The sequence below is a fragment of the Corvus hawaiiensis genome, chromosome 18, assembly GCF_020740725.1.
Source record: "Corvus hawaiiensis isolate bCorHaw1 chromosome 18, bCorHaw1.pri.cur, whole genome shotgun sequence".
Taxonomy (NCBI): domain Eukaryota; kingdom Metazoa; phylum Chordata; class Aves; order Passeriformes; family Corvidae; genus Corvus; species Corvus hawaiiensis.
Window position 1 is genome coordinate 14433127 of NC_063230.1, and position 12963 is coordinate 14446089.

At 44.2% G+C, this 12963-nt stretch overlaps 1 protein-coding gene across 2 annotated transcripts in view; it reads left to right on the top strand.

Moving 5' to 3' along the window:
* GLT1D1 (glycosyltransferase 1 domain containing 1) overlaps positions 1–11658 on the top strand; it is a 43755-nt gene extending 32097 nt beyond the window's left edge. The window contains exons 11-13 of one of the 2 annotated variants that reach the window (XM_048322730.1): positions 4545–4643; positions 8564–8655; positions 10262–10380. In XM_048322730.1, the coding sequence (XP_048178687.1) occupies positions 4545–4643; positions 8564–8655; positions 10262–10289 (219 nt within the window). In that variant the 3' untranslated portion in view covers positions 10290–10380. Of the gene's footprint in view, positions 1–4544; positions 4644–8563; positions 8656–10261 lie in introns of both variants that reach the window. The other variant, XM_048322729.1, reaches the window with a different exon arrangement.
* Positions 11659–12963: the final 1305 nt, after the last annotated feature.

Genomic DNA, 12963 nt, shown 5'->3' on the forward strand with positions numbered 1-12963 from the left:
TTCTTTGGGCAAGTGCCTTTCATTACTCCATTTATTTTGGTGGGTGCTGAATGTTGGCTCATCATGAGCTCAGAAACATTGCATCATTTGTATTAATGAACCTCCCATTTGTTTCTAATGAGTTGCACTTCCAGCATTTCCACACATCTGAAAGTCCTCATGAGTAAGAGCTAAGTGAGCATTAGAGGAATTAGGAAAGGCAGATGATGGTGAGACAGCAAATGTGTATTTCCATCCCAAAATGCCAGTGCTCAGAGGTGGAGGCAGCTGCTCTTCCACAGCAGCAGTGCTCTGCTCCAGCAATTACAGGCTGTGACATTTCCAAACTTGGTGCTGTGTCAGGGCAGGCAAACTCTGTGTGGCTGGGGTGGAGTGCACAGAGCCCTGACTCAGGGAAGTGGAAGTTAGGTTTCTGTCACCTCCTCCTCACCAGTTCCCTGTTCCCCTCAGGGCTACTCATAGAACAGTTGACCAAAAATCAACCTGATTTATTTCTCCAGTGTCAGGGAGTGAGAAACAGGAGCAAAGCAAACCAGGAAGGCTCTGAGGAGACAGAGCATCTGCAACAGCAGTGCCTGCGTGCTTGGTCTGGTGCAAATCGTTGTGCAGCTCAGGACTGACGGGACAATTGGGGTAGACTCCCCTCCAAAGGGTTTGGGATTTGAGTGTCTGTTTGCTGTCACCTGGACACTGGGATTTGAGGACATGCTAATAGAATACCCTGCTGAGAACATCTCTCTCTCAGGGAGTGCCAGTCTAACACGGTGAAGTTCTTTCCTGGGGTGGCCAGCAGCAGGAAGGGCCATCTGCTGAGATCTGGTTAAATAATAAGGCACAAAACTACGCATAAAAACCTTCTGCTCCTAGGCTGGGAATAGCAGGCTTGAGTTTGGAAATGCAACTCTCATTGTCTTTGATGTTCAACATTTAACAAGGTCATGAATCTGTAAACAGTATTTTAGAGTGAGATAAATATATAATAGATAAATGAGATAAATAGATAATCACATCTAGTGCAACCTGCCTCAAGGTATGAAAGAGCTAGGAGCCATCACTAATTACTTTGTCAGCTGGTTCTGGTATCTCCCAGATTTGACCGTAACTGATCTGTTTTCTGTTTGGCATTTGAAGAAGAGAAAACAAACATTATAGCAAACATTAAAAATGTATCTCCTCCTCTGAGATCTCAAGAATTCTGCACGTTCCTGGGCACGTGATGGTGGCAAGGGCACCACTGCAGGAAAGGTTTGTGTGTTCCCTAAGTTCCTGCTAAAACAAGGTTTTGACTCCAGCATCATTTCATTGGAGCACTTTTTCTGGGCTCTCAGGAATATTCCAACTGTTGTAAAAATCATTAGACTGTTATGTTGTTACCAAAAAGAAGCCAATTAAAAAAGTTTTAAAAATGTAGAAAAGGAAGTTGGGCAGACTCTATTGTGCTATAAGGTAAAATCCAGTCGTGGCCAACGTGTGAAGCACAGGCCTAGCAGTTTGGAATAAAAGCCATAGCAAATGATAAAAAAAAAAAAATAAAGATGATGTTGTAAAGCAGTAAAATTGAAGAGCCAACAAAAAGATGTATAGGCTAGAAGGAGGAAAATGAGGGACAATGCAGAAGACAAAGTAATAAATAAACCCTGTATTTGCTCTACCAGCCTTGCATTGCTGGGCAGAGGTGCTTATTGGGTAACGTTCCCACAGCTTCAATTTACACCCTGCATCCTTCTGCAAGAGCAGTAAAACACATTTGCAGTCAAAATAATGTAACAAAACAGATGGCCAATGGACTAAAATGTTGTTTTATGCTATTATTCCTGGAACCCAGGTCAGTAAATTATACATATTTTCAACAATGCAAATGATTCTTTTTACTGCTTAAAAATAGAGTAAGTATCTAAATTAAATTTGAAGCCACTTTGTGCAGTAATTATTTACAGACCAATCCATTTGTTTAAGGCCAGTGGTATAAAGGCAGCCCTGCATCTAAAGTATGTGGCCATCTGTTCTTTCAGTAGCTATAATTCACTGGTACCTGTGCTTTTGGGGACCTGGAGATTTTCTTGTGTAGCAGTTACTGCCCTCCAAATCTGAGACAGAACAAATGTCTTTCCCTTTAGAGTTTGGAAATTACAGAAAACTAAACATAAACTTGGTGCTCGACTTCAATCAATCATCAGCTCTGTAGCTTTCAAAACCAGAAGTGAAGGAAGATACCTTGAAACACGTTTTAGCTGTGCTGCAGCCCAGTGTAACCTGCAGGGCAGCACAGAACTGCCCCAGGCCACTCACACTCCTGCTCCATGGTCACTGTCCAGGTGCTCCTTCCCTTCAGTGGACAGTTGCCTGCTTGGGAAGGAGCCAGACCTGAAATTCTTCCACATTTTTGGTTTTTAAAAGGAAAATTGCAGCGAGGGCCTCAGGCAGGTGACAGCAGACGCTGCCACACTTCACTGCCAGCACCCAGCTCAGGATTTGCAGCTCAGAAGTTCAGGTAAAATATCTTCATTCCTTATTCCCTGAAGGTGTTGGGTGAGGTCAGCAGCCTGAACATGAGGGTGTGTAAGGCTGTCAGAAAGAGCTGAATCAGAAATTCTGTCACTCTTGGGGGTGTTGGTGCTGCAGGGGTGCCGGTGTTGGGGCTGTACTGGGGTAACTGGAGCCAAGAGCAGCTTCCTGGAGCTGCAGATTCCCAGCCTGCCAGGCAGAGTGGGACCCTGACCTCTCTCACTTCCTGGGCAAAGCTCTGTGAACATCTGTACAGACTGCCACCCAATGCTTTTGGATCTCTTCCTTTGGGAAACAGATTTGTTTAATAGTGAAGTCAGAGCAAATGACCCAATGATTTGTGGGTGACCAAAGACTGTGTTTTCTTTCACCAAAATGACTTCTTAAAAACTTCCTTTTAAAAAATCCGGGTCTCAGTATATTTCTAATTTATTCTGGTTTGTGTTCACTTCATTAATCTGTCTGAATTACCCCCAGGTAACCTGGTAGTTTCTGATACAAAGCATAGAAGAGGTTGTATCATTAAGGGTTGTTACTATTTTTAGCACTACCTGCTGCAAAGCAGATGGTTGTGCCAGGACCATAGAAATGCTGTGGTCAGACTAATACATCTGCAGTGGTGATTTAAACAGTGCTTTCCTTGGATATTTTAAGTTATTAAAATATGTTGCAAAGTCCCAGCAGTCCCTTCCCGTACATTATCAGCCTGGGTATTTGTCTCTTCAGTTTTGTCCAAACTATAAAAAAATCATGGTTTTCTCCTTGGAATTTTGTTTGCTTGCTGTGTGGACTGAAGCAAAATTGCTCCTCATGCAGGATTGTAATGACAGCAATTAAAAATGCATTGACTCTGGAGGGACAGGGAATCAGTATGAAACAGTGTGAAGATTTCAGGGAGTGAATTTCTTCCTCATTTGACACTGTGATAATTGCACAATATGAATATTTCTGGTTTTACAGTGAGTGCATCTCCAGACTTCCCAATTCATCAATAGTAATTAAAGCTTTCAGATCAGGACATGCACGAGCAGCAGAGCTGAGGGCCCAGGGTTTGCACACTCAGAGCTGAAGCTGTGTTTTCTGAAGTGGCTTGGCAGTGCTCTCTGGGGAATGAATGCTTTGCTGGCCTGGAGTGGATGCTGATTCTGCAGCAGCCTGAAACGCAGCGAGCTGAGAGCCCACAGCTCCCTTCCTTTTTAGTGTATTTACCTGAGCACACACAAATACCTCCTTCAGATGTGTTCCCTGCTCTCTGAGGAGTCCCACAGGCTGTGCAGATCTTGTGGTTTGGAAGCACAGTGTGTTCTGAGAGCAGAACTTTCCTGTGCTCTCTTGGTAGAGCTCAGTCACTGCTGTCACTGTCCCCTCCTGCAGCCCCTGCTCGCTCGCAGTCCTGGGAAGGCCATGCCCACAGATCATCTCAAAACAAAAGCTTTTCCCAGAGCTTTCTGTGACCCACAGGAATCAGAACCCAGCAGAAAGTGCCAAGTGACTTCCAAGGTCCCTTTGCTGTTGTTGAACTGCCCACAAGTCCTGAGTTCTGCATGTTATAGAAAATCTGGGGAAACTGTGTTTGACCAGAACTAGGAAACAGCCGTTTCCCTGGCTTTGTGTGCTCTGAACACATCTTCTCACACACAGTAAGGGAATGACTTGGTAACAACCTTTGAGCTGGACTTTAATTTTATTGTCTTCAAGCCTGGTGTTGGGAGCTTCCAGGGGGAAACGAAGTGCACACTTCGAGGTGGGAAAGAATAAAGGATGGAGCAGCTATCCATGGACTTTCTGCACTGATTGCTTCTGATAACGTGTTCAAAGTTACAAGAATAACAGAAATATAAGCAAATATTTCCAAGAAGTTCCACATAGGAGATCACCTTACACGTGGTATATTTCAGTTAAAAAACTGGAGAGGTGGGAAAGAAGTTTGGTTTGTTGTTTCTACTTTTCTTATTAAAATTGTCGTCATTAGCACCTCGAAATCCATGAATCCTTATAAACTGTTGTTTCCTTTTTTTTTTTTTTTAATATTCCTCTAGGCAATGGATTTAGAAATTCCAGTGCTGGCTAGGAACATTCCTGGGAATGCAGCAATAATAAAGCACAAGGAAACAGGACTGCTGTTTTCAAATCCCCAGGTAAGAAAAGCACGGATCCTTAGGTTCCTTTTCTATACAGGCCTGTGTCTGTCTGGATGCTTGGCTTTTCCTCTCGGCAGTTTTCCCCAGATTCTCCTTTTTGGAGCTGTGCTGCTGCCTCCCCTGCATTTGCAGTTCAGGGAGATTGTACTAGGTGTCAGCCTTGCTGAATGTTTGTCTGAGCTGCTCAGAGCCACTTGTTGCACTGGGGTTTGAAGGTTCCATAACTGAATCCTGCAGGAGATGCTCTGGATGTGTCAGATTTCCCTTCAAGTAATAAATAACTGGAATAGGAACTTGTATTAGACAAGCTGTAGCTCACCAAAAGAGAATGAGCCTCAAGTTCCAGATGACACATTTTGCAGTCAGTGTTAATGTAAAGTATTTTTAGATGCAAGATATTGCTCAGTCAGAGAAATTAATAACTAAAATTAAGTCAAGTGTTAGGATGAAGCCTCAGTGAAGTTAAATAAGAGTGGGGAGAGAGGGAACACTAACCATATTTAAATGCTGGAAATTTTCATTTCAGCATATTTTCCTGCATTAGGGCTTTGCTGTTACATATTCATGTATGCTGTGGAAGATGACTCTCAGAAAAAGATTCCCTCCGAGTTTTATCCAACTCAAGATTAAAGAAACCATACTAGAATAGACCATTTGATAATTTTGCAAAGTAGAAAATATATCTTATTTATTTACTTTGTGGAGTGTGTGATTAATGCATTATGTTAAGTTGTGCTTCTGGAAGGTGAATCCTCTTTGGAGGAGTTTTTTAGTAGAAGAACTCTTGCAATTCAAGTATGGTTCTGTTTGTTTGTTTCTGGAATAGTCAATGTTTCCAGTGGTTACTACCAAACCCAAAATATTTCTTTGATAACTTCTGTACATGTATTCCCTGAAAAAAGCCCACCGACTTCCATATGCTCCTCCAAAGCTTCCAGGACACACAATCCTATTGAACCAGGGACTGAGAGCTCTCCTGGTATTAATGCTGGTACATTCTCTTGTTTCCCTCAACACTCTGGCTGCATTTGGCTTGGAATTCAGATTCATTATTCATACCAGCCCCAATTAGCTTTGTCATCCATCCCTGTAAGGAGCCTCTTCTGTGACCTCCAAGCATCCCACGTTCCACGTGTTTATTTGGGACTGGAGATCAATTAAAAATCTGCTACACATTTCACCCAGGGGTCCCAGTGGCATCAGTGGCTCTGTACAAATGGCTGAGGACTGAAGGGCTGTCTTTAATATCAGGACTAGAGTCACAGGCCATAAATCTGTCTAGAACTGGATCCAGGTGCTTGGCAAAGTCTGTCTCTGGCTCCAAGAATCTGGACCAACAAAGATTACAAAAGAAATTTTCCTTTGCGAAGTTTGGTGGATTAGAAAAGGAATTTCCTTTGCTAAGTTTGGTGGATCCTATCTGGTTGTGAAGATACAGGCTGGATCATAGCTCAGGAGTAGAAGGCATTGCTTATTTTCAGTTGTTTCTGATCTGAGGAGGGAAAGCTTTGCAGTACAGGTACCTCAGATAGGAGCAGTTGAGCCTGCTGTCTTTTGAAAGCCAAATTAGAGGGATGTTAATTAACCATTATGCAATGAGGATTGTTTTAAATTGTGAGTGCTGTTGGCTTTATTCTCTCATTCTTGCTGGAAGTGAGCTTTTGTGGCTTACAGGAAAGTAGGAGATGTTGTGTCTAATTGTAGCCATCCTTAACCATTTGCATTTGGCTGGAAATAGCAAAAGCCCTGCCAGTCACTGGAGGCAGCACTCAGATGGAAATAGTTAATCTGACAGTGAAAGCCATAGAACGTTTTGTTCCTGACACTCCATCATTTGTGCACATTACTGTGCACATTACTTTTAAATCATGGTTTGATCCTGCTGCTGCTTGAATTTGCAAGTTTATGGAATATTTGACACTGAGTTAATGGGACCTGAAATAAAAAAAAGTAAGAGATAAGAATGGGGCAATAAATAATGCAAAACTGTGTTAAACAGGAAGACACAAAGAGTTATTCAGCAGGCTAAGTTTCAGAATTACATGTTCAATGTCTGTAAAAGCTCATGGAAGGACCTAAATAAAGAGAAAGGAGGTAAATAAACTCCAAAGCCAGTAAGAGAGGGACCAAGCATGGAGAGATGCTGAGGGTGTGGGGCTTGGCCAGCCCCTGAGAGCAGAGGCAGCGTTTGGAGGAGCAGCAGCACGGCTCTGGCTTCCAGTGCTTCCCTCTGCCACACGGTCAGGGCTTCTCCACCAGGGCTCCAGGCCAGGAGCAGCCCCGGAGTTCAGGCCTTTGCCCCCTCACCTGAGCAGAGCTTGTGGCAGCGGCAGCTCTCCCAGCCCAGGCTCCCCAGGAACGCTGGCCCCTGGCCCCGGGAGCGCTCAGGGCCAGCTCCTGCTGGGCTCCAGCTGCCCCCGGTGCATCTGTGCCTGCTCTGCAGTCACACCTGCCCTCTGCCTTCCCTGGGCTCACTCCTGTTGTTTAAGGATCGTATCCTTCTGTCTGCTGAAGCTGCTGTGAAATGCTTTAATTGCAGACTTGCTTTCATTATATAAATAATATATTAACCATGCATCTTATTTTCATTATGTGTGAGCTGCGGCACCGGTGCAGCTCTCGTGGTAATTGAAGAATTATTCATTCTTTTTACTCAGTGCACTCATTTTCCAGCTTTATCTCCTGGATACCTGGGTTCTTGTGTCTCTGCAAAATATTATACAGGATTTATTTTAGGTACTATATAGAGGAGTTGACATTTTCTTTAAGGATGATTGGTCAATTTACCAGGAGAAAACTGTATTGTGGATGTTGCTGTTGAAAAATGCCTGTGTTTGTGGTGGAGTACTTCCCCTGAAAAGGGCAGATGTGAGAGTCCTTCTGGATGTACAGGAGATGATTTTCTCCCTTTTTTCTGGGTTGTGACTGACTGCTGAGGCTCAATTTTACACTGTGTTTTGCTGCCACCTCTAAATTAATTATACCCACTCCTGTCTGGGAGTAAAGGTTTATTAGAAATATGGATGGCCCCAAGTAGTAAGCTAGCATGAATATCACCTCCTCCATCTGGGCTGCTGGAGCTCATACCCTCAGGTTTGATAGTTGAAAGGCAATTTGTGGATTTGACCCCTCTTTCACCAAAACTGAAGCTTAGTTCCCATCTACGACAAAATAAGGGAGTGCATAAATATTTGTGCAAATATCACTGGCACAGATACAGCGCAACAGCTACTGGAGACGTGTTGCCTCCCTGTAATTACTTTATATATTCCAGGCTTCTGGAAAAGCAGAATGAAATGCTGGATTTTCTGAAAGAGCTCAGAGTTCTGAATGTCTGCATGCTGCAAGTCCAGGCCTCAGACTTGCCACAAAACCACAACTGAAATGCCAGTCACTTGTAGTTAGGGGAGACACCTGAAAAATGAAGTTATTGCTATCTAAAGCTGAGCATCCAAACCTGAAAACAAGCTAAGCCAGCTGCTCCAAGGGTAAGAGGCAAAACCCAGATAAGTCACAGTGAATCTTCCCACTGGCTTCCAGTCGGATTGCAAGTGACTTGTGGGTGGTCACATTGGATTAGGAGAAGAAGTAGGGATAAGCCTGAGAAGTCCTTACTCTCCATCTCCTGGTATTTTTCCATTTGTTTTTTTTCTCTCCTGCATTTTCTCAAGTTTTATGCTTTGGACTCAGTTTGGCATTTTTTCCTGAAATTATCCTCAGCCTTAAGTATGGTAACCATGAATAAGGATCTCATTTCTTCTATCATTTACATGTTTCCAAGTTTTTATCCTCCATCTCCACATTTTCAAAGAATGCTAATAGGACTACCTGTCAAGAAATGTTACATTGCTGCTTCTGTTCTTAGGTAATTTACATAAATTATTTTTAAACATTACTTTAAATAAAATCCTCCACAGGAGCATAAAATTAAAGTTGGAATGAAGTTCAGTGTGAACAGTATTTATTACTGTGATTACCCAGGCAATTGGATGAAGCCAGCACAAGTCAGGTGAGACTTTCCCACCTTGCCTGTTGTGTCTGGGGGAGGAGAGGAAGGTGGGTGTGGAGCTGGGGTGGGGTCTGCCAGACACAGCCTCGGGTGCTCCCACCCCTGCTCTGGGGACATCTCCCAAGTGAGGGACTGAAATCCCAGTTAAATCAGCCCAGGGCAGCTGTGGGTGGGCAGCAGGCTGGACACAGAGCACGTGGCTCTCGTGGCTCTGCCAGAGCTGCTCTGTGGCCAGAGCACAGCTCAGCAGCAGCACTGGCTGATGTAGAGTAAAGGGCTGCTGTTCACACGTGTCCATGAAAAGCTGCTCCTTCTCTTAGCTGCTTACAAAGCTCTGCACAGAAGTGAGCTGTGTCTCTGACTGTTTCATTGCCTGGCAGTGATGCACATGCTGCTGCTTTGTCTTGTCAGAGGGAGTCTCAGCAGTGCTGGTCCCGTGCTCGCTGTGATTGCCCCTAGCAGCGTGGGCCAGGGGTCCCAGCCCATGATGTATTCCTCAGAGCCAGCACTGGCCCTGCCCCAGCAAAGCCCATTCTGTGCTAGCCCGAGAGTCTGTATCTGAGGAGGTATTTAGACACTCTGTGTACTTAGATTTTCAGGTATAGTCTTCTACTTTAGCTAATGTTGAGAGGAGCTCTGGTGTTACCTGGGATATTTCCTGTCACAGCTGACAGGCTGTGTAAATAATGTATCTCCTTCTCCCATCCTCTTTGTCCCCCACGTCCCCATGCACTGATCTTCGCTACCAATTGTGTAGTAGTACATTATCTTAATTTTCCACTGACATAAGAGCTGTCTGCTTTCCTGAGCTGAACCAAGGCACTATTTTGCACAGATCTGAGCGCATTTGTAATCAAGCTGAAGCACTGGAAGTTGTCTCTTGATAGAAAATTAGACCAGCTGCTCAGAATAGATTAGTTCAGACATCAAATCTCCTTTCACATGTTTGAAGATGACGATTTCTCTTGCCCAGAAGTAAATGAGAGAGGCAGAGGAGCAGGCAGAGGAACAGTTGTGATCTTTGAGCTCTGGTATTTTGCCCAGTGAAGTTAAAGGGAATATATGGCTTTTTTTGGTGTTTGTTGAGCTAACCCTGCTGTATCTGCCCAGGTGCAGCCCCTCCAGAAGAGCTGGCTGCTGCATGCCTGCTCTTATCTTTACACTGTGTTTATGTTGTGACTTTTTTACTCTTACCATAAAATTCACTGAAGATGCTGCAGTAGCAATGAGATAAAAGTTTAGCTGAGCAGAGCTCAAACATCTGATTGTTGTCCTCCATGCAGCGCAGGCAATTAATTTACAACCAGCCTGGGTTTCCAACCATTGGGTAGGCAGACAATTTTTGTGCCATTAAATTTGTTGCTTATTTGTCTTAACACTCTGGGAATTGCATTTGATTTTTAATGTCTTAATTGGTGGGCTGCATAAAATAATAAAATTATTATTTATTGAGCATTCTTTATAAATAAATTACAGTATTGACCTTGAAAAATGACTTAGGACAGCTTCATATATTGGCTCACAGTTGGACAGGTACCAGCTATTTCAGTATCATTAGGACTTTTTCAAAGAAATTTTAATTGATTAATTTCTTTATCTTTTTTAGGAGTTTGTTGTGCTGTCCAAGAGTTTGATGAATGACCCCATAATGGAAAAAGAAATTATAACAAGGGCCAAAGATTACATGAAGAAACATCATTCCTGGGAAGGTGAAAGGAAAACCTACCAGAATCTTGTGCTGAGACTCCAGTGACTTGCAAGACTCCAGCTGACAGCCAGTAGAGCACTTTAATGATGGAAATGTGATTAGGTTTGGGTTTCTCTTGGGTTTTCTTCAGAAAAATAGTCAGACAGGCATTGTTATTCTGTTCAAACATACCAAGATCTCAGCTGCTTCCCAGTGTCCCAGGTGTCCAGCTCAGCTCCCTGTGCCTGTGTGCCAGTTCACCCCAGAGCAGCAGGAGGATGCCCCTGGAGCAGAGCCCAGCTGGTTGCTGTGAGGAGGCCTCAGAGGGTGGAGGATTTCCTGCACACAGGGCAGCTCTCACCGCACAGAGCTTACGGGAAATGTTCTGCCCGTGGTGCATCCCAAGCCCCGGCAGCAGCAGCAGCTTCCTTTCCACTTACACCCATCTGAACGGACTCAGGTACCCACCCCAGAGCTGCTGCCAAAGCCCAGGCTCCACAAACAGAGCATTCCCTTCTTACCATGACACCTTCCCTCAGACCAGCAGCGAGCACAAGAAGCAAAGGGAATGTTGATGCTTGGGGCAAGGGAGGAGCACAGGGCTTGTTCTGTGCTGCCCCCCGAGCCCCTGCAGCCCTTCCAGAGCAGCTGCTATGGCCCAGCAGTCCTGTGCATACGTTTTTTTCCTGGGGACCAGAGCAGGAGGTGGCCCAGACCTGGCTCAGGTGCCAGAGCTGTGCAGTGCCCTGGAGCAGTGGCTGTTCACAGACAGAGATGCTCTGTTACATAAACTACCTCTTGAGTTTGCCAGTTCCTTTGGTACCTCTGTGATTTACTTATTTAGTAAAAGATTTATGAGACCTATAAAAAGGGGGGGGGGGTGTATTTTCAGTTTACTGTGTTTTGGTACTGCTTGTTCTTATTTGTGGCTTTGCAGGATGTATTGCAATATAATGCAGCAGGCTGTCTTAAAGTGAGACTGATCTCTGCTTAAAGTCCACACTAATCACCCTTGTCAGCCCAGGGCTCATGGACATATCTTTGTGTCTGTAACTGGTCATCAAAGGACTTGCAGCTAGAGGAAAAAAAAAAAATGAGGGTCATATTTCTAACTACTTGGTGGTAGGAAACTGTTTGCTTTGTGTAGTCTCCATCCTGCCCCAAGGAGAGCCTGGGAAATGTTTTCTGTTGACTTCAGTGGCTGTTGTGTCAGACTTCTCTTTGTAATAATGAAGTTCACTGTGTATTTTAAGCTTTCCTCTCTATTTCTTATGTTTTGCAAGAGCCTGGTACAGTAAACAAGAAAGCAGTTTGAATGCTGTATATTGATTTCTCCCAGATTTCCCTCCTTGTTTTGTGCTGGGGCTGCTCAGCTCTGCCTTCAATAACACAATCCCCAAGGGCAAAACCGGCCTGATTTAAAACCCAGGAATTGCTGCACTCCCTTTTGAGCACATTTTTCCTCAATACTCCTGGTGTGTCCTTTGCCATGCTGGGGTGCAAGTGCAGCTGTGCTGCTCCTCAGTTTAAAAGCCACCATCCAGCCCTGAACAGACTCTGCAGCAGAATCCTCTGGCTGGGTTCTCCTGCTGGCCCTGCAGGAGCAGTGTTTCCCTGGACCTCTCCTCCTCCAGTGAGCAGCAATCCCTCCCAGGGCACTGCTGTGTCTCTTTTGGCCACTGCAAACCAGACACTGAAGGGGGAACTCCCACAACGTGGATTTTCAGCTTAACATGGGGCTGGGGACCTTTATTAGCAATAAAAAAACAAAAAGGACTTTTCCAACTAACTGAGCCAACTTCAGGGAGTCCTGTTCCTCTCAAAACCTCTCGGAGATCTCCTCTGCCAGCTTATTTCTGATAACCTGCTTGATTGGCTTTGATCCTTAGCCTTCCCCCCCACTCCCCTTCCAATAGTAGTGGTTGTCTTCTGAGAAAAATAGGTTTTTAGAAGCAAATAAATAAATACAAAATGTGGGATAGAAGCCTAGGCATTGAGCTAATGGTAAGTGATTAGTAATAGTAATGATTAGAAAGCTTTTTCTGCAGGCTGGTACATTTATTACCAAGCTTCAAGCAACTATAAATACATTGATCTGGAATTTGTGCTATTCCCAGCAAAACAAAATATGTTCAAGTGAGAAATTCTGCTACACCCTCAGAATGTAATTAACATATGATTTTTCAGGCTGTATTTAATCTATAAATATGAAATCTGCATCTGGGAAACAGCATGCTCATTTGCATGTGATAACCAAAGCAGAAGCACAAACAGCCCTTCTCAAGAGCTGCATGAAGGGAAAAAAGGGAAAACAACCCAAAGTGTGGTGAGCTGAGCCCTCAGGACTGTGTGCAGTCGTCAGAGGAGGCAGCACTCATCAATCAAGGGCAGTCAGCTCTGGGCTCATTTATCACAGGGGCTCCTGCTCTGCCACAGGGAGCCCGGCCATGAAGGCTAAAAGGTTGGGGCAACAACTGCAGGGAGTTTCATCATCATAAATTGCGACGGGATTTATGTTTTAAATTTCATCCAGTCTTATGTTCCAGGCCTATAAATATTCAATGAGTCTTGTAAGTCCTTGTAAGGAAAATATGAGATCCATGCAAGCAGTTTTGGGTATA